Source organism: Stigmatopora nigra, chromosome 20 (assembly GCF_051989575.1).
Source record: "Stigmatopora nigra isolate UIUO_SnigA chromosome 20, RoL_Snig_1.1, whole genome shotgun sequence".
Taxonomy (NCBI): domain Eukaryota; kingdom Metazoa; phylum Chordata; class Actinopteri; order Syngnathiformes; family Syngnathidae; genus Stigmatopora; species Stigmatopora nigra.
Genome location: NC_135527.1, coordinates 7,750,563 through 7,776,058, shown reverse-complemented (window position 1 = coordinate 7,776,058; position 25,496 = coordinate 7,750,563). Strand labels below are relative to the sequence as shown.

Here is a 25,496-nt window from a genome sequence, read left to right as displayed (position 1 = left end):
ACAGAAAGTCGATTCATGGTCGTTTATGAGAACCAGTGCCGTCATTACATCTCCGGTCCACACGAGGGCATCGTGGTCGCAACGGTTGTTTGCAAAGCGCTATTATTGAAAGAAGAAGAGCCTCCGATGCGGAAGTCGTGGAAACCAGCAGCCGATCAAAACAATTCGTCTCCTGCGCATAATTTTAGATAACTGTAGTCTTTTTAAGCGTACTATGCGGTCAATAGAAACAAGATACGAAGGTGTGACTGTTAAGCGTGTCGGAATCATGGCCAGATGAGGTGAGTGGACTCATCCGCTTCATATTAGCGTCATTGTTCATGCGTAACTGTTCGTTCGGTCGATCGAACACGTTCTCATATCATTGTTCTTTTATCCATGTATTCACAGCCAGGTGCATCTTTAATGCTTGTTCCTCTCTTGGTGCAGACTGGACTTGTTCCTGCAGGCAGACGGCTGATTTCCACTTGCCATGTTATGACCACCAACTTTATTTTGTGTTTATTTCATGACAAAAGCAGACAGACAAGGCACTTGTGTATTTGTGTGAACTTTATTTTCAATGTGCTCCCCAGCATCAGCCTCATCTTGCTTATATAAATGATGTGCAGTATTCATCTTGAGCCCTCTCCAATAAAGTAACAAACCATAACAATTCTTAATTCCTTGAATTTGTGTTGTGACTGTATGCATGTATGCAGACATGCTATTTTATTCTCCACAAGACATGTTAAACCTAATGCCCTCCTGTGGCGGTTTTTGGGCATTGCACTTGGCAATGTGTCTTTTCCAACCAACTGCGTACTTATGTAGAATACTACCTGGACTCACATATTGTCCTGAATGTGCCTGAATAGACATGTTCTAACTTTCTGCCCTCTTGTGGTGGTTTTCAGGCATTGCAATTTGCAATGACTTTACCAACCAACCAAGTATATGCTGTTTCCTAGTATACATTAATGTCGTATACTTGGACTCCTCTCACATATTGTCCCATGAGTGTGCCTGACTGGACATGTCTTGTTCGGCTGCCATCTTGTGACACTTTTAAGCATTACACTCTGCAATTTCTTTTCCAACCAACTCCTTGTTACCAGTGCATCACTGTAGTATACATTCATAGACTTCGCTTGCATCGAATTGCGCTAAGTGTTTTGGGTATTATTTAGGACTTCTACGGGAGAAATTTCGTCGGAAATCCAGCCAAGGTGGCGAATGGCATAAGTCATTGCCTGCGATGCAGGCGACCCGGGTTCGATTCCCACTCTCAGCTGCATTCACGAATTAAATGCTAGAGTGGTAAAGGCAAGAGTGAGGATCGAACCCGAGTCCAAAGTATTCGCAATCAGTGTCTTTAACCATTAGACCACCAACGCTTTGCAAATTCAAAAATTGGAAGTCATATTTACCCTTTTCTTTTGACAGTCTACCGAATGTGAGTGACTAAGAATGGGACATATACACTATGAGATTGTTCTACGTCATCTGCTCATTAGTCTCATGAGTAGAGCATAAGACTTTGGATTGGGAGACCCGGGTACGAGTCCCGGCCGTTCGCTTTTCAATTTGAAGGACAACATGCAAATTATTTTTTAAACTTTTATTTTTTTGGCGCAATTACGTCACTTCCGAAAAACTATTTAAACAGGAAGCATTTTCGCAGACGGTCTTTTTCATTTAATGAATGCTGCGCGTCGCTCCACACTGGAAAGCCAAAGTAAGTACTATTCCCAAGTCTTTTCACTTTTTTATTTGAGACTAACTTACATTTCTCTTGTTTCAACAGCTCACAATTGTGCAAAAAGAAGCAAGTAAGTACTTTAAATATTCCAAATCAACCTTGAAAATACTTAATGGTCCATTTCTTCCTTCACAGGCTGCGGTTGGTAAGTACTTTGAATATTCCAAATCAAGCTCAAAAATACTTAATGGATCTTGTTTCTTCCTTCACAGGCTGCAGTCGGTAAGTATTCTGCCAAATGGTCCACTTTGCACGAAAATTAGCTGTTAACCGTACTGTTTGACTCTTTCTCCTTTTCTTTTGCAGGTCATTTCCAAGATGTCCGACCCTGCAGGTAAGCACAGGTGAAACGAGCAAACAATTAATTCACGTGCAAATCTAACTGTCTATTAATCTGTTGCAGAAGCTGAGAGTAGAGTGACAAAGTTTGAGGTAAGAACGCCTGAGATAACTTACCATGTCCAATTTTAACTTCTGTCTTTGCTTCTTGCAGTCGGATTTCATCCACGACGTCGTCCAGTAGGTTAGTGCACACTGCAACACAAAATGGTGGACGTGAACACTGTTCAACTTTGACGTTTTTTTACGCCACGCTTCTGAACACTTTTCCTGACTAGTTTCCTCGTGTCCACCGGAGGGCGCTGCAGCTCAAGGTAACAATCAGTGTTCGTCAAGCTTGATAGTACTGCAAAGATGTCAATGTGCACTATTAAGACTAAGTACAACTGAATATGCTCACCCACTTTCTTGTTTGCAGACTCATTCCAGTGAAGACGCCATTTTGGAGACCTGCCTTGACCCTGCCCCAACTGCTACCTGCACCTGTGAGACAACGAGCTGATTATCTTGATTGCTGAATTCTGGAAATAAAATAAAAGGACAAAATGTTTTGCCTCCGTGTGAACTCCTTCGTGACAATTGTCTGGATTGCAATGTAGTTCTTCCACAGTCGTCCAGTTGAAGTCCAGATGCTGCCCTCCTGCTCAAGAACATGTGACATCGCATCAAATGAAGTTCTTCCACAGCTGAAGTCCTCTTCTTCCACTGTTGGCGTTTTCCTGCTCAAGTCAAGTACAAGTGACATTGCATCATTCTTAAGGTAAGTGTTATCGCCGTTTGCACAGTTCTTTGAATGCACTTAACTTGCTAGTCTGCACTATTTACTTACTCTACTGCATTTCTTACTCAACTACACTTTTTAACTTACCCTACTGCACTTTTTAACTTACCCTACTACACTTTACTTACTCTGTTTGCATTTGACTTGCACTTAACTTACATTTTTTTGTCTTTAGGTCTCCACACTCTGTTGCGGTCCGACTCCTACTTCTGGTTGAAGGAAGAACTTCAAGACATCAAACTTTGGACTTTTACTCTGAAAGAAAAACAAATAAAGTTGAACAAAAAACAAACTTCTTTCTTCTACCTTTTTATTTTTATTGCTATTTTAATTAAATTAAATTTATTTTTTATTCTATTTTTTTTATTTTTTTGGGTGTGGCTATGCAAATGACTAGCCAAGGATTGGTGGAATAATTAATTCAAGTTCACTGATTGGTTTAGAATAAGGAAGTGAAAATAGCATGCTGCCAATTGATTGGTTCTCAGGGAGGGGACTGTCCATTCACTGATTGGTGTAGAATCAGGAAGTGAAAGGTGAATGATGCCACCTGATTGGTTCTCTGGGAAGGGGCGTCAATTCACTGATTGGTTTAGAATCAGGAAGTGGAGAGGTGAATACTGCCATCTGATTGGTTCTCTCTGAGTGGGTGGGCTTTAGCCAAGGAGGCTGGCTTTGTGGCCGGGAGGCGGGGTTTCGGTCCAAAAAACACTGATTTTTGGAAAAAGGGGGCGTGTCCGGCCAAATGCCGTGCTGTGATTGGCTGTCCCAGTGGGCGAGGCCGGGGCGGGGCCAGGGCGGGGCTAAATCCAAATTTGCATAGCTTTGCATAGAGGGGAGGTGGCTAAATCCAAATTTTAAGGCCCCTGATTGGTTGGCCGAGTCGTGACACGTCTCGTTGCCAGGAAGTTATTCTGCTTTTCTGAGGCCGCTTTTCCAGAGAGCTCTTTTTGGTGGTCGTTTTATGCCCCAAAAAGACACTTTTTGAAGGAAAAAACCCTATTTTTGACTTAGTAAGGGTGCATTTAACAATAAAAGACAAAGACTAATTCAATTTCAACAATGTATTGTTAGCAAAAAATGGCTTTTTTGACATTCTGACGAAATCAGATGCCACTGCACAAGCTGAAACGGGAGACGTCACATACCCAGTCAGGTCACGCCAGTGTCCAAAAGCCATTGGGCTGCAGCGCGAGCCCATCCGTAGGCGCCATGTACGTCCAAAACGTCCACGATCCTGTCAAGAAGACGACAACGAGAGCAGTAAGTGACCATTCCAGCATTCATACGACAATAGAGACACATAATTAGTCTACCGATAAAGATAACTAACCTTACATAAGATGATGCGAGTGCAAAAGTACCATTAGCACCATGAACAAATCATTAGCCTACCGATATTTACATGTAACTGTACATAAGATGATGCAAGCGCGAAAATAGCATTAGCATCTTGAACTGTAATGCCCCCAAAGAGAGCAGTCAGTGACGATTCTAGCATTTATATGACATTACAGTCACATAATTAGCCTAGCCATATTTATGTGTAACCTTATATACAATGATGCATGAAAATAGCATTAGCATTTTGAACTGTAAGACCTAGAATTACATTTATAGGCTTAACTTACATTATTATTTTTAGCTCTACAAAAGACGTTCTTGCTTTACACGGGGAGTCAAATAAATGTGATTCTAATTCAAGCTATTCAATTACTAGCATGATAAATAAATCTTAAAAACATTTTTTTACTACAAATATACACTCAATGGAGTATTTCCTACCTTTGTTAACACTTGTGTCGCACAGGTTGATGGACGTGGAAGCAACTCCATCTTCCGGGCCTCCGCTCCTATAAACAAAATGGCATTTTTCGTTAGCACTAATGCAATCTGACTCAGATCACATGTTTTAAACACAAAACATTTAGAAAAAAAACATTTTTTTCCAATGAGAGACCTCCGAAGCCCCTATAAATTTGGCCGTTTGCACACATTGCCTTAAATGGGACTCTACTGACCACAAATACATGATGTGCACATTGTTAAAAGATGCACATCATATTTTGAGCAACTTTGGACACGTATCAGATACTATTAGGGGTTTTGGGGGCCAAGGGTCTAAGGAGGTAACCCCTCTACAGGGTCACAATCAATGGAGCGCCTATGAAATCGGTCTACTCAAGCCAACTGACTATGATTATAGCACTAAAAGCTCACCAAATATTAACAACAATTGGAAAAACTATACAAAAGGGTCAATATGGGCAATATGGACCCAAATCGATCAACACGGCACATCATTTTACATCCCAATAACTTATCTAAGCTTCGAAGGGCAAGAAAAGAGGAGAATGTTACCCAGTGGGTGGTGCTAAGGAAGCTCATCATCATATTGTCAAATTAAATTTTTGGATTTTCAGGCTTGGAATGCATGGCAAGTGACTACCAAGAGTATTGGGAAGACATTTGGACTCTGATCCGAGCAGTTTGGCTTCATTTCATGCACTTTTATGTTGGTCACGCCCCTTCGGCATGAAATGAGGCAAAACGTCGACTCAAACCCTGGCAATCCCCTTGCCTTCCAAGGCTTGCACCTTTGGCGTTGGAGGCAGTGGGCGGAGTTCGAGCCATACGCACCCACCCGCGCACACAAACACTCCCCTCCAAGTGTCAAAACACGCCTTCGGCCCCACTGCGCATGCCCATGAAATTTGCACCCATCCCACTCGCAAAACTACACTCCTCCAAGTGTCAAAACACGCCCTCGACTTCACTGCGCATGCCCAAGAAATCTGAACACATCCCACCCACAAAATAACACTCCCCTCCATTTGTCAAAACACGCCCTTTGCCCCATTGCGCATGCCCAAAAAATCTGAACACATCCCACCTACAAAACTACACCCCTCCAAGTGTCAAAACACGCCCTCGGCCCCTTGCGCATGCCCAGGAAATTTGCATACATCCCACCCACCAAAAAATTATTGTTAAAAATAAATCTGCCAAACAATATTTGAGCTTTTCAGTCATTGTGCATTATTTTAAAACATTTTTGAAAAACGAGTCTGCATTTGATATCTGACAAGGAAAATGTTTATTTGGGAAATGGTTCATTAAATTGTGGAGGTTGGCAAAATGTTTTGATCTGATCTGGGTTATGAGTATCAAGCGGAACAGAAAAGACGCGCACGTTTTACCTATGGAAAGATACATCAAGAGACACTTGTAGGAGAAAATTGCAGCATTTCTTACCTTATTCGTGACTTTCGCTGGGCATTCTGCATCGAGGGCAAAAAATCAGCCAAAAAACCTCGAAAAAACTCCTTTCTTGCGTACCAATGTTCGCGTAATCGATCAAACGTGACTCGGTTGTATTTAATGTAAATTCCCCAATTTAAATCATGCGATAAAACGCCGAAAAACAGTTTACAAACAAAAGAAAGCATGACAGCAATCATATCTCGCTTCCTGTTTCGCTTCTTGTTCTGCTTCCTGTTCCGCTTCCGCACTCAGTTCCGCTTCCGGGTCAAGGGTGCCAATGTCAACCTGGGTTTCCTCTGACGTCATTTCGAGGAAAACCCAGCATGCGCAAATTCCCTATTAGTTCCCTTTTTCAGAAGAAGCATCTTAATGGGTGAGAAAGAAACAGTAGTACATTTTTTATAGTGTAGATATATTACTTCCAGGAACATACTCTAATCTCCACTTCCTCAATACCCGCTTGCAGGAGAAAAAGACAAATTGGAAAGAATTGAGATTGTATTTTTTCAACATTTATTGTGGCACAGCAGTTTTAAAGTGAAATTAACAAAGAGGACAGCAAAGTTTTCCTTTTCTTGCGGCAATTATTAAATATTATTCGACGCAGGAATTAGTGGTAATCATGTGTGGGCGTGGTCGCGGTCGCTGTCGCGCACCGTTGCGTCACTGTCAACTGATTCGTCGCACCTGCGTCAATTCCTTTGATGCAGGAAGAGAAGACGCACGTTGGTTTACTTTGATGATACACGCGTGTTTTATAGATTATTTTCTTAAACTATTGTGGTGATATCAAAATCAATCGTATGGGTCAACGTTATTGGGAACTGGATCACAGTAAAGTTTGATTTTCTTCTTGCATTAATGCACGTATAATTTGATTTTCAATTTGTTTTATTTGCACGTGGAAACAGTTGCGATAAAATGGAGCATCACAGGTGGGGGGCAGGTTTTCCTACTTTGCTCCATGGCAGCGTTTTTACAGGATGCACGTCTGCAAATAAACAAAAGCAGGTAAGCATGTTTAAATTGCACTTTTACTCTTAGGATGTTACATGCTAACCATTGCAATGAATGGCAGGTGAGGAATTCGGCTTGAGTGTTGTCGCAGTGCCCCTACTGGACAGGAAGACAGTCCGCAGCAAAGGTAACGTACATTTAGGAAGCCTTTGAAGGGTAAAGATGACGTCAAATATGATGTTTAGCGCCTTGAAGTGTTCATATTTAGTAATTGCAACGTTCAAAATCTTAACTTTTAAAAGATCGTAACTTCCCTGGGGTTCCTGATTAATACTGTTTTCCTTCAAAGGTAAATAAATGGTGCGTTCATGAGATAAATTGCGGGTAGTTATTTAGTACTGCGCTCCCAAACACTCGAAGCCCCACAGTTGATATTGTTGTTATTGTACGACTAACTTCAAGTTTGAGAACCTTAGTGGTAAGTGTGTCTAGTTACTTTATTGTATTTGAGACGTTTTGTTAATGGTAGATTCCTCCATGATCATGATCCCCCTTTGATATAGTCCATTAAATTTGCTAATCATTCGCCTAGCATCTGCTAACATGACATGATTACTTTGCAGAATAAGAATTAACGTAAACGTTTTATATGACTTTGATATTAAAATGTTTGTATCACAATAGCATTTAAGTCTTGCTTGGACTGGCTTTAATTCAAAGAATTATTGTGGTACAATTAAATATAAACAAGATAGTAATCATAAAAACTGCTTGCTAAACAAGCAATAATATATGTATATGTAATAAAAATAAAATATATTGTAGTCTGGTATTATCAATGGCAATTCGCTGCCATAAACCCAGTTCAAATGCTAGTCTCGTATTGTCCCTGAACGCATCATCTATATTCATCAATGTTATGATTTTCTTTCAAGATGTCTCCTGGCAGTTTGAACAAGGACAAAGTCTTGGATGAGTTCAAGAAGGACATCCGCTCTTTGCTCATTTCGTCCAAGACGGGCTCGACGCCAAACGACCTGATGCATGATTACGCCGAGATTCTGGGACGTCCCATGCCGTTGAATTTTCTGGGTTTCCACAACGTTCTCCACATGGCCATGGAACTTCCGGACGTGGTGTCGGTGCGGCGGACTTCGGATGGCTATCTCTTGAAAGGTAGTTGAGAAAGCCACTTTGTTTCGCCATAACCGGTTTATAACGTTAACATTTTTTTGGCCTTTTGTAGCGGTCGGCGTTCCTTCCACGCGAAATATGGAGGAGCTGGTGGAAAAGCAAAGGATGAGTAAGACCAAACGGCTGAAAAATGTACGCCCTCTCAATGTTTGGTGATGTGCTGTAAGAATTGTTTTGGTTTATTTTTATTTTTTTTGCTTTTCAGAAGCACAAAGTGCATCATGGCTATGTCCAACAACCAGCAGAACAACACAAGTTTCAACGTAACACCACTGTGGTAGCGGAGAACGGTTTGGAGACCAAAAGAATTTCATGTGCTGGTATGACTTACTATAATTACTTGACTAGAATCATCATCATATTTTTTTTTTTTTTTTTTGGTGTCAAAGTGGCGGCCCGGGGGCCAAATCTGGCCTGCCACATTATTTTTTTGCGGCCCGAGAAAGTCAATCATGGGTGCTGACTTTCTCTTTTAAGATTGGATTTTTTTAAAAATGGTTTAAAATGTAGCTTTGGTGTCTTTTGGCGTCAAAGTGGCGGCACGGGGGCCAGATCTGGCCCGCCACATTATTTTTTTGCGGCCCTAGAAAGTAAATCATGAGTGCGAACTTTGTCTTATAGGATTGGATTTTTAAAAAGATAGTATGAAATACCGCCTTTTTGGTGTCAAAGTGGCGGCCCGGGGGCCAAATCTGGCCCGCCACATTACTTTTTGCGGCCCGAGGGTTCATTTAAATCATGAGTGCTGATTTTCTCTTTTAGGATTGGACTTTTAAAAAATTGTATAATATATAGCTTTGTTGTGTTTTGGTGTCAAAGTGGCGGCCCAGGGGCCAAATTTGGCCCGCCACATTATTTTTTTAAGGCCCGAGAAAGTAAATCATGAGTGCGAACTTTCTCTTTAAGGATTGGATTTTTTTAAAAAATAGTACAATATACCGCTTTTTTGGTGTCAAAGTGGCGGCACATGGGCCAAATCTGGCCCGCTGCATTATTTTTTGCGGCCCGAGAAAGTCAATCATGAGTGCTGACTTTCTCTTTTAGGATTGGATTTTTTAAAGAAATAGTATAACATACCTCCTTTTTGGTGTCAAAGTGGCGGCCCGGGGGCCAAATCTGGCCCGCCACATTATTTTTTTGCGGCCCTAGAAAGTAAATCATGAGTGCGAACTTTGTCTTATAGGATTGGATTTTTAAAAAAATAGTATGAAATACCGCCTTTTTGGTGTCAAAGTGGCGGCCCGGGGGCCAAATCTGGCCCGCCACATTACTTTTTGCGGCCCGAGGGTTCATGTAAATCATGAGTGCTGATATTCTCTTTTAGGATTGGACTTTTAAAAAATTGTATAATATATAGCTTTGTTGTCTTTTGGTGTCAAAGTGGCGGCCCGGGGGCCAAATGTGGCCCACCGCATTATTTTTTTGCGGCCTGAGAAAGTCAATCATGAGTGCTGACTATCTCTTTTAGGATTGGATTTTTTAAAAAAATAGTACAATGTACCACTTTTTGGTGTCAAAGTGGCGGCCCGGGGGCCAAATGTGGTCCGCCGCATTATTTTTTGCGGTCCGAGAAAGTCAATCATGAGTGCTGACTTTCTCTTTTAGGATTGGATTTTTAAAAAAATAATATAACATACCACCTTTTTTGGTGTCAAAGTGGCGGCCCGGGGGCCAAGTCCGGCCCGCTGCATTATTTTTTGCGGCCCGAGAAAGTCAATCATGAGTGCTGACTTTCTCTTTTAGGATTGGATTTCTTAAAAAGTAGTACAATGTACCACTTTTTTTTGGTGTCAAAGTGGCGGCCCAGGTGCCAAATGTGGTACGCCGCATTATTTTTTTGCGGTCCGATAAAGTCAATCATGAGTGCTGACTTTCTCTTTTAGGATTGGATTTTAAAAAAAAAGTATAATTTACCGCTTTTTTCGGTGTCAAAGTGGCGGCCCGGGGGCCAAATGTGGTCCGCCGCATTATTTTTTGCGGTCCGAGAAAGTCAATCATGAGTGCTGACTTTCTCTTTTAGGATTGGATTTAAAAAAAAAAAAATAACATACCATCTTTTTGGTGTCAAAGTGGCGGCCCGGGGCCAAATGTGGCCCATCGCATTATTTTTTGCGGCCCGAGAAAGTCAATCATGAGTGCTGACTTTCTCTTTTAAGATTGGATTTTTCAAAAAAATAGTACAATGTACCACTTTTTTTTGGTGTCAAAGTGGCGGACCCGGGGGCCAAATGTGGTCCGCCGCATTATTTTTTGCGGTCCGAGAAAGTCAATCATGAGTGCTGACTTTCTCTCTTAGGATTGGATTTTAAAAAAAAATAGTATAACATACCACCTTTTTGGTGTCAAAGTGGCGGCCCTGGGGCCAAATCTGGCCCGCCACATTATATTTTTGCGGCCCGAGGGTTCATGTAAATCATGATTGCCGATTTTCTCCTTTAGGATTGGACTTTTAAAAAATTGTATAATATATAGCTTTGTCTTTTGGTGTCAAAGTGGCGGCCTGGGGGCCAAATTTGGCCCGCCACATTATTTTTTTAAGGCCCGAGAAAGTAAATCATGAGTGTGAACTTTCTCTTTTAGGATTAGATTTAAAAAAAAATAGTACAATACATATACCACTTTTTTGGTGTCAAAGTGGCGGCCCATGGGCCAAATCTGGCCCGCTGCATTATTTTTTGCGGTCCGTGAAAGTCAGTCATGAGTGCTGACTTTCTCTTTTAGGATTGGATTTTTAAAATAATAGTATAAAATACCACCTTTTCGGTGTCAAAGTGGCGGCCCGGGGGCCAAATCTGGCCCGCCACATTATTTTTTTGCGGCCCGAAAAAGTCAATCATGAGTGCTGACTTTGTCTTTTAGGATTAGATTTTGTTTAAAAATAGTACAATGTACCACTTTTTTTTGGTGTCAAAGTGGCGGCCCAGGTGCCAAATGTGGTACGCCGCATTATTTTTAGCGGCCCAAGAAAGTAAATCATCAGTGCCGACTTTCTCTTTTAGGATTTGTTTTTTTTTTAAATGGTACAATGTACCACTTTTTGGTGTCCAAGTGGCGGCCCGGGGGCCAAATGTGGTCCGCCGCATTATTTTTTTGCGGCCCGAGAAAGTCAATCAGGAGTGCTGACTTTCTCTTTTAGTATTGGATTTTTTTTAAATAGTACAAGGTACCACTTTTTGGTGTCAAAGTGGCGGCCCGGGGGCCAAATCTGGCCCGCCACATTATTTTTGCGGCCCGAGGGTTCATGTAAATCATGAGTGCCGACTTTCTCTTTTAGGATCAAATTCAAACGAAGGGTATAGATGTATATTACATTTGCTTATTTTCCCCCTTTTAAATTAATAATTGTCATTTTTTAATCCATTTTTTTCAGTTTTTAGTTAAAAAATAATTTCAACATTGTTTTATATTAAAAAAACGGAATATTCAGGGCTTTTAATCCATTTATTTTAAAAAAAACTAAATATTATATCTAAAATGGGAATTTGGAAAGTCAACATAGGCATGGAAGTCATTTTTTTGTTTTATTTTTTTATAGTCAATTCAAGCCTAGAGGAACATGCTTTCTCATCACCTGACCAAGACAAAGAAGAATGGTCTCCATGTCAAAATAAGACCGTCAACACTATCAAGTATTCCCAGTGCTCAGAGGAGGTAAGCTCGATAGCAGCTAACCCCATCGCTAACGCTAAACCCAAGCATCTCCTTCCCATGTTAGCATGCCGTCCCCGTTGATGTCCTACGTGACGATTGTCTGAAGGACCCCGTGTGGCACACCGGTCGACAGATGAAGGACATCCAGCTCGAATACGTCCAATCACCGGGACGTTTCTACGTCACTTTCGCGGACACCGCCGACGCATTGCTGATGGTGATGATGAAGATGAGGTGCGTCTCTCACATCCGCCGCTATATGCTCGAAAACTTGGAGCCAACGTATGTTTTCTCGCTCCAAAAAGGGGATTTTACAGCTCGCCGTCGGCGGCGGAGCGCTACAAACTGCCATGGCGTTTCCTACGACCGGGACAGGCGTGTTGCGTGATGGTGGCGGAACACTGGTTTTATCGGGTGACCATCCAGCGGGTCGTCAGCTACGACGAAGTGGAGGTCTTCCTTGTAGATTATGGCGACAGCTATGTCGTTAAATCTGATGACCTCAAGTTCCTTAAGTATGCTAATGCTAGCATTTGCTGATATCATTGATTTGCCAGTGTTTGGCATCTGAACTTTTTTTTGGGAGCAAACGTATGGTTTCTCTTTTCACAGGACGTGTTTTTCCAATCTGCCGGCGCAAGCTGTCCTGTCATCGGTGGCAGGAATCAAACCGACAACGGTTAGTGCAAGGGTGGGCATACTTTTGGGCCCGGGGTGGGCGACTTGGAGCTTAAAAATTTGACAGATGGGCCGGGTCAGCACAAGATATGATACATATAAAAAAGTGCATTCGTTAACAGTACATATGAAACAAAGAGAAAAAAAGGACTAAAGTATTAACATACCCATCACTCATCATTAAAGTATAAAGTACAAAGTAAAGTAAGTAAAGGAATGTATTAAGAAATAAGATAAAGATAGAAGGGCTGTAAAACATGAAAAATAAAAAAATAGTGGACAGAGCTACTGCCACTGGCTTCTGTGTGACGGCGCCATCTTGGGGAAGAAAAAAAAAACATTATTTGGAAAATGTCGGCAGGCCGGATCAAATAGCTTGGCGGGCCGTATGTGGCCCGTGGGCCATAGTGTGCCCATATCTGGGTTAGCGTATACTGTACTAAAAAAAACATGTTCCAAAGGTGTCCACATTTTTCCATTTATTAAATAGTATAAATGTATTTAAAGCAATCTTTTGCTGCCAGATGCTTAGTCAAACTGAATTTGGACATCTAATCCATGGACTGTAAGGATATTCCAAAACACTTTTCTTTTTATACTACTAATAAGTATGTGAAGTTCAAGTTTTGACTGGATTTATGCTTCTTGCACAGTATTTTCAATCCAATCATATCCAAGTAACTGGCTAATGGTTGTTTTGGTTGCAGGGCAGCACCTGGAGCCCAGAGGCCATCCTTTCCTTCCGGAAGATGTGTCGTCCCATCCTAGTGGCTTTCCTCGACGGTTACGTCGGAGACACGTTGCACATGTACCTCATCAGCGACGACAAATACGTCCACTGTGCCCTGATTACCCGGGGCCACGCTCTAGCCTCCCACTTTGGAGTCTCCGCCGAGGTCATTTGCTGATATTTTATTGATGTGAATACGGACAGACCTGAATTGATGTCCAATATGTTTTTTTTTCTTTCAGTATGAAGACGAAGAAATGCCAGCTTTGGAGTTAATTGACACATCTAACATGTGAAAGGCAATCGGAAAGGATGAAGTCATAAAGTAAAGATGATTATACACATGGGAACTGGAAAAATAATGAAGTGAAACCGTGACAATGTACTCCCATGTCTACATTTTCATTAAAATTGTGTTCATTTACATTGCTTTCCAGCCACTACCTGTTTGTTTCCTGTATAGCATAGCATACATACTATACATATTCGGGAATTTTTCCTCCATGACGTTAATGCATTTTCTTCTATTTAACAACCATGTACAGCAAGCTATTTTTTCTCAAATATAAGACCCTGTGTAGCAAAGTATTTTCCTCCATTAAATTAATTGATTTTCCTTCCAGGTAATTGTTCCTTCAATATAATATACTGCAATTCAAGGGACGAAAATAGCCTCTCTTATACCACAATGTTTTATATTGGAGGAAAACACCTGGCGAAATACATGGTCGTCTATGTGAAACGGGGTCGTCATTACACAAACAGTCCACACGAGGGTATCGTGATCCCAACAGTTGTTTGCAAAGCACTTTTTATTGAAAGATGTTTCGAATAAGGAAGTCGTTTACGTGAAACTGGGCCGTCATTACACAACCAGTCCACACGAGGGTACCGTGATCCCAACTGTTGTTTGCAAAGCACTTTTTATTGAAAGAAGATGTTTCGAATAAGGAAGTCGTTTATGTGAAACGGGGCCGTCGTTACACATCCAATCCACACGAGGGCGCAATGATCCAAACGGTTGTTTGCAAAGCGCTTTTTAATGAGAAGATGTCTCGAATGCGGAAGTCGTTTATGTGAAACGGCCGTCATTACACACGAGGGAATTTGCACATGCGTATTATTCTGGACTTCCCCTAAATGACGTCAGAGAGAAACCCAGGAAGTGGGAGTCGAATTCGTTGGGCTTTTGTTTGTAAACTGTTTTTCGGCGTTTTATCGCATTATCTATTTACAGTAAATACAACCGAGTCATGTTTGACAGATTACACGAACAGTAGTCCGCAAGAAAGGAGTTTTTTTCGAGTTTTTTGGGCTGATTTGGTGCATCTGGTGCAGGCTGCACAAGGAAAGTCACGAATATGGTAAGAAATCCTGCAAATTTCTACTACAAGCGCCTCTTGATGAATATTTCTATCAGTAAAACGTGCACTTGTTTTCTGTTGAGCTTACTCGTCATAACACAGATCAGATGGAAACATTTTGTCAACCTCCACAATTTAATGAATCATATCCCCAATCAATGACCACATGGCTCAAATATTGAGCTTTCTTTTTGGAGAAAGAATGTGTAATTTTTCATGCTTTTAAAAGATCTAGCATGAGGACAAGGCTGACTGAAAATAGTCCATTGAATAATGTTGACATTTGATGAAATTGTCAGATTAACTATTTTTAACAATAATTGTTTTGTGGGTGGGATGTATGCAAGTTTCATGGGCATGCGCATTGGGGCCGAGGGCGTGTTTTGACACTTGGAGGATTGTAGTTTTTTGGGTGGGGTGTGTGCAGATTTCATGAGCATGCGCAGTGGAGCCGAGGGCGTGTTTTGACACCTGGGGGGAGTGTTGTTTTGTGAGTGGGATGTGTTCAGATTCTATGGGCATGCGCAGTGGGGCCGAGGGCGCGTTTTGACACTTGGAGGAGTGTGTTTGTGTGCGCGGGTGGGTGCGTCTGGCTCAAAGTCCGCCCACCGACTCTTGGAAGGCTTAGAAGGCAAGGGGATTGCCAGGGTTTGAGTCGACGTTTTGACTCATTTCATGCAGAAGGGGCGTGACCAACACAAAAGTGCATGAAATGAAGCCAAACTGCTCGCATCAGAGTCCAAATGTCTTCCCAATACTCTTGGTAGTCACTTGCCATGCATTCCAAGCCTGAAAATTGGAAATTCTAATCTGACAATATGATGAGGAGCTTCCTTAGCTTCACCCACTGGGTAACATTCTCCTCTTTTCTTGCCCTTCCAAGCTTAGATAAGTGATTGGGATGTGAAATGATGTGCCATGTTGATCGATTTGTGCCCATATTGACCCCCTTGTATACTTTTTCCAATTGTTGTTAATATTTTGTGAGATTTTAGTGTTTTGTTCATAGTCAGTTGACTTGAGTAGACAGATTTCATTGATTATGACTAAGTGGAGTGGTTTCCTCCTACGACCTTTGGCCCCCCAAACCCCCAATAGTACCTAATATGCATCCAACATTTTAGATGCATCATACCAATTGTTTATTATTCTCTATTGTGGTCAGTAGATGATTTTCAGGAGTGGGTAGTAGAGCCCCCAAGTTACCTGAATGTGACCTCCACCCCAAGCAGGATACCTAATGTGTTTCCTTGGTGGTCAAAATATTAGGTACACAGTTTATGTGGTCATACTGTATCATAGCAGAATATCAGACCTCATGGGGTGCTGAAATCGCCCCCCACCACCTCTAAGTGTACCTAATTAAGTGTCCCAAAGGGTCAAAACATTGCGTAGGCCCTAAGGCTATAGTTTATTTGGTCATAGTCTCTCATAGTGACGATAAAAATGTCATTGTGTAGCAGAATCCCCCCGTTGACTGCCACATCATCTATTTCTGGTCGCCCACATCGACCCCCTTGTATACTTTTTTCCAAATGTTGATAATATTTTTTGAGATTTTAGTGTTGTGTTCATAGTCAGTTGGCTTGAGTAGACAGATATCATAGGCACTCCATTGATTGTGACTAAGTGGAGGGGTTATCTCCTTGGACCTTTGGCCCCCAAAACCCCCAATCGTACCTGATATGTGTCCAAAGTTGCTCAAAATATTATGTGCATCTTTTAGCAATGTGCACATCCTCTATTTGTGGTCAGTAGAGTCCCATTTCAGGCAAACGGCCAAGTTTATAGGGGCCTCAGTGTTCTCTCATTGGCAAAAAATTGTGTTTTTTCTAAATGTTTTGTGTTTAAAACGTGATCTGAGTCCAATTGCATTAGTGCTAACAAAAAAAATGTCTTTTTGTTTACAGGAGCGGAAGCCCGGAAGATGGAGTTGCTTCCACGGCCATCAACCTGTGCGACACAAGTGTTAACAAAGGTAGGAAATACTCCATTGAGTGTATATTTGTAGTAAAAAAATGTTTTTAAGATTTATTTATCATGCTAGTAATTGAATAGCTTGAATTAGAATGACATTTCTTTGACCACCTGTGTAAAGCAAGAACTTCTTTTGTAGAGCTAAAAATAATAATGTATGTTTAGCGTATACATGTAATTGTAGGTCTTACAGTTCAAGACGCTAATGCTATTTTCAGGGTTACATATAAATATGGCTAGGCTAATTATGTCACTGTAATGTCATATAAATGCTAGAGTCGTCACTGACTGCTCTCGTTAAGTGCATTACAGTTCAAGATTCTAATGCTATTTTTGCGCTCTCATCATCTTATGTGAAGTTACTTGTAAATATTGGTAGGCTTATTATTTGTTCATGATGCTAATGGTACTTTTGCGCTCGCATCATCTTATTTAAGGTTACTTCTCTTTATCGGTAGACTAATTATGTGTCTCTGATGTGGTATGAATGCTGGAATGGTCACTGACTGCTCTCGTTGTCGTCTTTTTGACAGGATTGTGGACGTTTTGGACGTACACGGCGCCTACGTTTGGGCCTGCGCTGCAGCCCGATGGCTTTTGGACACTGGCGTGACCTGACTGGGTATGTGACGTCTCCCGTTTCAGCTTGTGCAGTGGCATCTGATGCCGTCAGAATGTCAAAAAAGCCATTTTTTGCTAACAATACATTGTTGAAATGGAATCAGTCTTTGTCTTTTATTGCTAAATGCACCCTTAATAGGTCAAAAATAGGGTTTTTTCCTTCAAAAACTGTCTTTTTGGGGCATAAAAGGGCCACCAAAAAGAGCTCTCTGGAAAACCGGCCTCAGAAAAGCCGAAAATCTTCCTGGCAACGAGACGTGTCACGACTCGGCCAACCAATCAGAGGCCTTAAAAATTGGATTTAGCCACCTCCCCTCTATGCAAATCTATGCAAATTTGGATTTAGCCCCGCCCTGGCCTCGCCCACCGGGACAGCCAATCAGAGCACGGCATTTGGCCGGACACGCCCCCTTTTTCCAAAAATCGGCGTTTTTTGGACCGAAACCCCGCCTCCCGGCCACAAAGCCAGCCTCCTTGGCTAAAGCCCACCCACTCCGAGAGAACCAATCAGATGGCAGTATTCGCCTCCCCACTTCCTGATTCTACACCAATCAGTGAATAGACGCCCCTTCCGAGAGAACCAATCAGGTGGCAGCATTCACCTTCCACTTCCTGATTCTACACCAATCAGTGAATGGACACCGCCCTCCCAGAGAACCAATCAGGTGGCAGCATTCTATTTTCACTTCCTTATTCTAAACCAATCAGAGAACTTGAATTTATTTCTCCACCAATCCCGGGCTAGACATTTGCATAGCCACACCCAAAAAAATATTTAAAAAAATAACAAAATAAAATAAAAAAATAATTTTAATAAAATAGTAATAATAATAAAAAGTTAGGAGAAAGAAGTTTGTTTTTTGTTCAACTTTATTTGTTTTTCTTTCAGAGCAAAAGTCCAAAGTTTGATGTCTTGAAGTTCTTCCTTCAACCAGTAGTAGGAGTCGTACCGCAACAGAGTGTGGAGACCTAAAGACAAAAAAATGTAAGTTAAGTGCAAGTCTAGTGCAGACCAAGTAAGTAAAGTGCAAGTCTAGTGCAGATCAAGTAAGTAAAGTGTAAGTCTAGTGCAGACTAGTAAGTAAAGTGCAAGTTGAGGGCAGTAGAGTATGTTTAAAAACTGCAGTAGAGCAAGTTAAAAAATTGCAGAAGGGCAAGAAGAGCAGATAAGCAAGTTAAAGTGCAGACAAGCAAGTTTAAGTGTAGTAGAATAAGAAATGAAGTAGAGCAAGTAAAAAGTGCAGACAAGCAAGTTAAGCGTATACAAAGAAATGTGCGAACGGCGATAACACTTACCATAAGAATGATGCAATGTCACTTGTACTTGACTTGAGCAGGAAGGCAGCAACAGTGGAAGAAGTGGACTTCAGCTGTGGAAGAACTTCATTTGATGAGATGTCACATGTTCTTGAGCAGGAGGGCAGCATCTGGATTTCAACTGGACGACTGTGGAAGAATTACATTGCAATCCAGACAATTGTCACGAAGGAGTTCACACGGAGGCAAAACAGTTTGTCTTTTTATTTTAATTTTCCAGAATTCAGCATTGAAGTTAATCAGCTCGTTGTCTCACAGGTGCAGGCAGTTAGGGCGGGTCAAGGTAGGTCTCCAAAATGGCGTCTTCACTGGAATGAGTCTGCAAACAAGAAAGTGGGTAAGCATATTCAGTTGTACTTTGTCTTAATAGTGCACATTGACTCACCTTTGCAGTACAATCAAGCTTGACGAACACTGATTGTTACCTTGAGCTGCAGCGCCCTCCGGTGGACACGAGGAAACTTGTCAGGAAAAGTGTTCAGAAGCGTGGCGTAAAAAAACGCCAAAGTTGAACAGTGTTCACGTCCACCATTTTGTGTTGCAGTGTGCACTAACCTACTGGACGACGTCATGGATGAAATCCGACTGCAAGAAGCAAAGACAGAAGTTAAAATTGGACATGGTAAGTTATCTCAAGCGTTCTTACCTCAAACTCTGTCACTCTAATATCAGTTTCTGCAACAGATTAATAGACAGTTAGATTTGCACGTGAATCAATTGTTTGCTCGTTTCACCTGTGCTTACCTGCAGGGTCGGACATCTTGGAAGTGACCTGCAAAAGAAAAGGAGAAAGAGTCAAACAGTACGGTTAATAGCCATTTTCCGTGCAAAGTGGACCATTTGGCAGAATACTTACCGACTGCAGCTTGTGAAGGAAGAAACAAGATCCATTAAGTATTTTTGAGCTTGATTTGGAATATTCAAAGTACTTACCAACTGCAGCCTGTGAAGGAAGAAATGGACCATTAAGTATTTTCAAGGTTGATTTGGAATATTTAAAGTACTTACTTGCTTCTTTTTGCACATTTGTGAGCTGTTGAAACAAGAGAGATGTAAGTTAGTCTCAAATAAAAAAAGTGAAAAGACTTGGGAATAGTACTTACTTTGGCTTTCCAGTGTGGAGCGACGCGCAGCATTCATTAAATGAAAAAGACCGTCTGCGAAAATGCTTCCTGTTTAAATAGTTTTTCGGAAGTGACGTAATTGCGCTAAAAAAATTAAAGTTTAAAAAATAATTTGCATGTTGTCCTTCAAATTGAAAAGCGAACGGCCGGGACTCGTACCCGGGTCTCCCAATCCAAAGTCTTATACTCTACTCATGAGACTAATGAGCAGATGACGTAGAACAATCTCATAGTGTATATGTCCCATTCTTAGTCACTCACATTCGGTAGACTGTCAAAAAAAAAGGGTAAATATGACTTCCAATTTTTGAATTTGCAAAGCGTTGGTGGTCTAATGGTTGAAGACACTGACTGCGAATACTTTGGACTCGGGTTCGATCCTCACTCTTGCCTTTGCCACTCTAGCATTTAATTCGTGAATGCAGCTGAGAGTGGGAATCGAACCCGGGTCGCCTGCATCGCAGGCAATGACTTATGCCATTCGCCACCTTGGCTGGTTTTCCGACGAAATTTCTCCCGTAAAAGTCCTAAATAATACCCAAAACACTTAGCGCAATTCGATGCAAGCGAAGTCTATGAATGTATACTACAGTGATGCACTGGTAACAAGGAGTTGGTTGGAAAAGAAATTGCAGAGTGTAATGCTTAAAAGTGTCACAAGATGGCAACCGAACAAGACATGTCCAGTCAGGCACACTCATGGGACAATACGTGAGAGGAGTCCAAGTATACTACATTAATGTATACTAGGAAACAGCATATACTTGGTTGGTTGGAAAAGTCATTGCAAATTGCAATGCCTAAAAACCGCCACAAGATGGCAGAAAGTTAGAACATGTCTATTCAGGACAATATGTGAGTCCAGGTATTCTACATAAGTACGTAGTTGGTTGGAAAAGACATTGCCAAGTGCAATGCCCAAAAACCGCCACAGGAGGGCATTGGGTTTAACATGTCTTGTGGAGAATAAAATAGCATGTCTGCATACATGCATACAGTCACAACACAAAATCAAGGGATTAAGAATTGTTATGGTTTGTTACTTTATTGTAGAGGGCTCAAGATGAATATTGCACATCATTTATATGAGCAAGATGAGGCTGACGCTGGGGAGCATATTGAAAATAAAGTTCACACAAATACACAAGTGCCTTGTCTGTCTGCTTTTGTCACGAAATAAACACAATATAAAGTTGGTGGTCATAACATGACAAGTGGAAATCAGCCGTCTGCCTGCAGGAACAAGTCCAGTCTGCACCAAGAGAGGAACAAGCATTAAAGCTGCACCTGGCTGTGAATACATGGATAAAAGAACAATGATATGAGAACGTGTTCGATCGACCGAACGAACAGTTACGCATTAACAATGACGCTAATATGAAGCGGATGAGTCCACTCACCTCATCTGGCCATGATTCTGACACGCTTAACAGTTGCACCTTCGTATCTTGTTTCTATTGACCGCATAGTACGCTTAAAAAGACTACATTTACCTAAAATTATGCCCAGGAGACGAATTGTTTTGAACGGCTGCTATTTACCACGACTTCCGCAATGGAGGCTCTTCTTCTTTCAATAAGAGCGCTTAGCAAACAACCGTTGCGACTACGATGCCCTCGTGTGGACCGGAGATGTAATGACGGCACTGGTTCTCATAAACGACCATGAATCGACTATCTGTCTTAGGATGTTTTTTAAACAGCACAATGCACCACTATTGGTGTCAAAGTGGAGGCCCGGGGGCCAAATGTGGCCCGCCGCATCATTTTTTGCGGTCCGAGAAAGTTAACCATGAGGATGTTTTAATAGGCACAATGCACCGCTATTGGTGTCAAAGTGGAGGCCCGGGGGCCAAATGTGGCCCGCCGCATCATTTTGTGCGGTCCGAAAAAGTTAACCATGAGGATGTTTTAAAAGGCACAATGCACCTCTATTGGTGTCAAAGTGGAGGTCCGGGGGCCAAATGTGGCCCGCCGCATCATTTTGTGCGGTCCGAGAAAGTTAACCATGAGGATGTTTTAAAAAGCACAAGTACCACTATTGGTGTCAAAGTGGAGGCCCGGGGGCCAAATGTGGCCCGCCGCATCATTTTTTGCGGTCCGAGAAAGTTAACCATGAGGATGTTTTAAAAGGCACAAGAACCACTATTGGTGTCAAAGTGGAGGCCCGGGGGCCAAATGTGGCCCGCCGCATCATTTTGTGCGGTCCAAGAAAGTTAACCATGAGGATGTTTTAAAACGCACAAGTACCACTATCGGTGTCAAAGTGGAGGCCCGGGGGCCAAATCTGGCCCGCCGCATCATTTTGTGCGGTCCGAGAAAGTAAACCATCAGGATATTTTAAACAGCACAATGCACCTCTATTGGTGTCAAAGTGGAGGCCCGGGGGCCAAATGTGGCCCGCCGCATCATTTTGTGCGATCCGAGAAAGTTAACCATGAGGATGTTTTAAAAGGCACAAGTACCACTATTGGTGTCAAAGTGGAGGCCCGGGGGCCAAATCTGGCCCTCCGCATCATTTTGTGCGGTCCGAGAAAGTAAACCATCAGGATATTTTAAACGGCACAATGCACCTCTATTGGTGTCAAAGTGGAGGCCCTGTGGGCCAAATCTGGCCCGCCGCATCATTTTGTGCGGTCCGAGAAAGTTAACCATGAGGATGTTTTAAAAGGCACAAGTACCACTATTGGTGTCAAAGTGGAGGTCCGGGGGCCAAATGTGGCCCGCCGCATCATTTTGTGCGGTCTGAGTAAGTAATCATGGTTTACTTTCTCGGACCGCACAAAATGATGCGGCGGGCCAGATTTGGCCCCCGGGCCTCCACTTTGACACCAATAGTGGTACTTGTGCCTTTTAAAACATCCTGACGGTTAACTTTCTCGGACCGCACAAAATGATGCGGCGGGCCACATTTGGCCCCCGGACCTCCACTTTGACACCAATAGAGGTGGATTGTCCTGTTTAAAAAACACCCTAAGACAGATAGTCGATTCATGGTCGTTTATGAGAACCAGTGCCGTCATTACATCTCCGGTCCACACGAGGGCAGCATAGTTGCAACGGTTGTTTGCAAAGCGCTCGTATTAAAAGAAGAAGAGCCTCCGATGCGGAAGTCGTGGAAACCAGCAGCCGATCAAAACAATTCGTCTCCTGCGCATAATTTTAGATAACTGTAGTCTTTTTAAGCATACTATGCGGTCAATAGAAACAAGATACGAAGGTGCGACTGTTAAGCGTGTCGGAATCATGGCCAGATGAGGTGAGTGGACTCATCCGCTTCATATTAGCGTCATTGTTAATGCGTAACTGTTCGTTCGGTCGATCGAACACGTTCTCATATCATTGTTCTTTTATCCATGTATTCACAGCTAGGTGCATCTTGGTGCAGACTGGACTTGTTCCTGCAGGCAGACGGCTGATTTCCACTTGCCATGTTATGACCACCAACTTTATTTTGTGTTTATTTCATGACAAAAGCAGACAGACAAGGCACTTGAGTATTTGTGTGAACTTTATTTTCAATGTGCTCCCCAGCGTCAGCCTCATCTTGCTCATATAAATGATGTGCAATATTCATCTTGAGCCCTCTCCAATAAAGTAACAAACCATAACATTTCCTAATCCCTTGATTTTGTGTTGTTACTGTATGCATGTATGAATACATGCTGTTATTCACGACAAGACATGTTAGACCTGATGCCCTCCTGTGGCGATTTTTGGGCATTGCACTTTGCAATGTCTTTTCCAACCAACTACGTACTTATGTAGAATACTACCTGGACTCACATATTGTCCTGAATGTGCCTGAATAGACATGTTCTAACTTTCTGCCCTCTTGTGGCGGTTTTAAGGCATTGCAATTTGCAATGACTTTTCCAACCAACCAACTACGCTGTTTCCTAGTATACATTAATGTGGTATACTTGGTCTCCTCTCACATATTGTCCCATGAGTGTGCCTGACTGGACATGTCTTGTTCGGCTGCCATCTTGTGACACTTTTAAGCTTTACACTCTGCAATTTCTTTTCCAACCAACTCCTTGTTACCGGTGCATCACTGTAGTATATTGCGCTAAGTGTTTTGGGTATTATTTAGGACTTTTACGGGAGAAATTTCGGCGGAAATCCAGCCAAGGTGGCGAATGGCATAAGTCATTGCCTGCGATGCAGGCGACTCGGGTTCGATTCCCACTCTCAGCTGCATTCACGAATTAAATGCTAGAGTGGCAAAGGCAACAGAGAGGATCGAACCCGAGTCTAAAGTATTCGAAGTCAGTGTCTTTAACCATTAGACCACCAACGCTTTGCAAACTCTAAAATTGGAAGTCATATTTACCCTTTTTTTTGAGTCTACCGAATGTGAGTGACTAAGAATGGGACATATACACTATGAGAATGTTCTACGTCATCTGCTCATTAGTCTCATGAGTAGAGCATTAGACTTTGGCTTGGGAGACCCGGGTACGAGTCCCGGTCGTTCGCTTTTCAATTTGAAGGACTCATTCAAATTATTTTTTAAACTTTTATTTTTTTAGCGCAATTACGTCACTTCCGAAAAACTATTTAAAGAGGAAGCATTTTCGCAAACGGTCTTTTTCATTTAATGAATGCTGCGCGTCGCTCCACACTGGAAAGCCAAAGTAAGTACTATTCCCAAGTCTTTTCACTTTTTTTTTATTTGAGACTAACTTACATTTCTCTTGTTTCAACAGCTCACAAATATGCAAAAAGAAGCAAGTAAGTACTTTAAATATTCCAAATCAACCTTAAAAATACTTAACGGTCCATTTCTTCCTTCACAGGCTGCAGTTGGTAAGTACTTTGAATATTCCAAATCAAGCTCAAAAATACTAAATGGTCTCCTTTATTCCTTCTCAGGCTGCAGTCGGTAAGTATTCTGCCATATGATCCACTTTGCACGAAAAATGACTGTTAACCTTACTTTTTGACTCTTTCTCCTTTTCTTTTGCAGGTCACTTCCAAGATGTCCGAACCTGCAGGTAAGCACAGGTGAAACGAGCAAACAATTGATTCACGTGCAAATCTAACTGTCAATCTGTTCCAGAAGCTGAAAGTGGAGTAACAAAGTTTGAGGTAAAAACGTCCAGATAACTTACCATGTCCAATTTTGACTTCTGTCTTTAATTCTTGCAGTCGGATTTCATCCACGACGTCGTCCAGTAGGTTAGTGCACACTGCAACACAAAATGGTGGACGTGAACACTGTCCAACTTTGACGTCTTTTTACGCCACGCATCTGAACTATGTTTTACCTTCCACTCTCTTTTGCTGGCTAGTTTCCCCGTGTCCACCGGAGGGCGCTGCAGCTCAAGATGACTGAAGTAGATGTTTTTTTTAAAGCGTGATTGTACTGCAAAGGTGAGTAAATGTGCACCACTTAGACGGTAAACATGTCTGAATTAAATGCTCACCCACTTTCTTGTTTGCAGACTCAGTCCAGTGAAGACGCCAATTTGAAGACCTGCCTTGACCCCGCCCCAACTGCCGCCTGCACCTGTGAGACAATGAGCTGATTATCTTCAATGCTAAATTCTGGAAATAAAATAAAAGGACAAAATGTTTTGCCTCCGTGTGAACTCCTTCGTGACAATTGTCTGGATTGCAATGTAATTCTTCCACAGTTGAAGTCGTCCAGTTCCTCCACAGTTGAAGTGGTCCAGTTGAAGTCCAGATGCTGCCCTCCTGCTCAAGTACATGTGACATCGCATCAAATGAAGTTCTTCCACAGCTGAAGTCCA

At 42.1% G+C, this 25,496-nt stretch overlaps 1 protein-coding gene and 6 long non-coding RNA genes across 12 annotated transcripts; 4 read left to right on the top strand and 3 right to left on the bottom strand.

Annotated features, from left to right (window-relative positions):
- Positions 1 to 1,741: 1,741 nt before the first annotated feature.
- On the bottom strand, positions 1,742 to 6,409 carry LOC144213537 (uncharacterized). 2 transcript variants are annotated; one of them, XR_013329995.1, is made up of 7 exons: positions 6,117 to 6,409; positions 4,647 to 4,714; positions 4,010 to 4,098; positions 3,021 to 3,116; positions 2,481 to 2,720; positions 2,198 to 2,275; positions 1,742 to 2,069 (listed from the first exon to the last, which is right to left on the bottom strand). It is a non-coding gene; the product is annotated as an uncharacterized LOC144213537 (long non-coding RNA). The 2 variants fall into 2 exon arrangements; XR_013329994.1 differs by having other exon boundaries at positions 2,198 to 2,720.
- Positions 2,140 to 25,308, top strand: LOC144213538 (uncharacterized). Its single transcript, XR_013329996.1, has 4 exons — positions 2,140 to 2,173; positions 24,892 to 24,921; positions 25,035 to 25,116; positions 25,188 to 25,308. It is a non-coding gene; the product is annotated as an uncharacterized LOC144213538 (long non-coding RNA).
- Positions 3,762 to 6,306, top strand: LOC144213542 (uncharacterized). Its single transcript, XR_013330001.1, has 2 exons — positions 3,762 to 4,124; positions 5,285 to 6,306. It is a non-coding gene; the product is annotated as an uncharacterized LOC144213542 (long non-coding RNA).
- On the top strand, positions 6,445 to 13,775 carry LOC144213532 (tudor domain-containing protein 5-like). 5 transcript variants are annotated; one of them, XM_077742047.1, is made up of 12 exons: positions 6,445 to 6,498; positions 7,037 to 7,136; positions 7,204 to 7,269; positions 8,018 to 8,258; positions 8,329 to 8,408; positions 8,482 to 8,596; positions 11,812 to 11,927; positions 11,992 to 12,161; positions 12,233 to 12,442; positions 12,540 to 12,606; positions 13,313 to 13,501; positions 13,578 to 13,775. In XM_077742047.1, exons 4-12 carry the CDS (start codon positions 8,018 to 8,020, stop codon positions 13,629 to 13,631), a joined length of 1,242 nt encoding a protein of 413 aa, XP_077598173.1. In that variant the 5' UTR covers positions 6,445 to 6,498; positions 7,037 to 7,136; positions 7,204 to 7,269; the 3' UTR covers positions 13,632 to 13,775. The 5 variants fall into 5 exon arrangements, with proteins under 5 accessions (XP_077598173.1, XP_077598172.1, XP_077598175.1 ...); XM_077742046.1 differs by lacking the exon at positions 6,445 to 6,498 and having other exon boundaries at positions 6,808 to 7,136; XM_077742049.1 differs by lacking the exons at positions 6,445 to 6,498; positions 7,037 to 7,136; positions 7,204 to 7,269 and adding an exon at positions 7,323 to 7,431.
- On the top strand, positions 14,396 to 19,675 carry LOC144213533 (uncharacterized). Its single transcript, XR_013329990.1, has 7 exons — positions 14,396 to 14,699; positions 16,610 to 16,677; positions 17,210 to 17,298; positions 18,187 to 18,282; positions 18,635 to 18,799; positions 18,873 to 19,236; positions 19,365 to 19,675. It is a non-coding gene; the product is annotated as an uncharacterized LOC144213533 (long non-coding RNA).
- Positions 18,598 to 19,387, bottom strand: LOC144213539 (uncharacterized). The gene is made up of 4 exons (XR_013329997.1): positions 19,359 to 19,387; positions 19,261 to 19,289; positions 19,000 to 19,199; positions 18,598 to 18,933 (listed from the first exon to the last, which is right to left on the bottom strand). It is a non-coding gene; the product is annotated as an uncharacterized LOC144213539 (long non-coding RNA).
- Positions 20,450 to 21,296, bottom strand: LOC144213849 (uncharacterized). The gene is made up of 2 exons (XR_013330137.1): positions 21,139 to 21,296; positions 20,450 to 21,029 (listed from the first exon to the last, which is right to left on the bottom strand). It is a non-coding gene; the product is annotated as an uncharacterized LOC144213849 (long non-coding RNA).
- Positions 25,309 to 25,496: the final 188 nt, after the last annotated feature.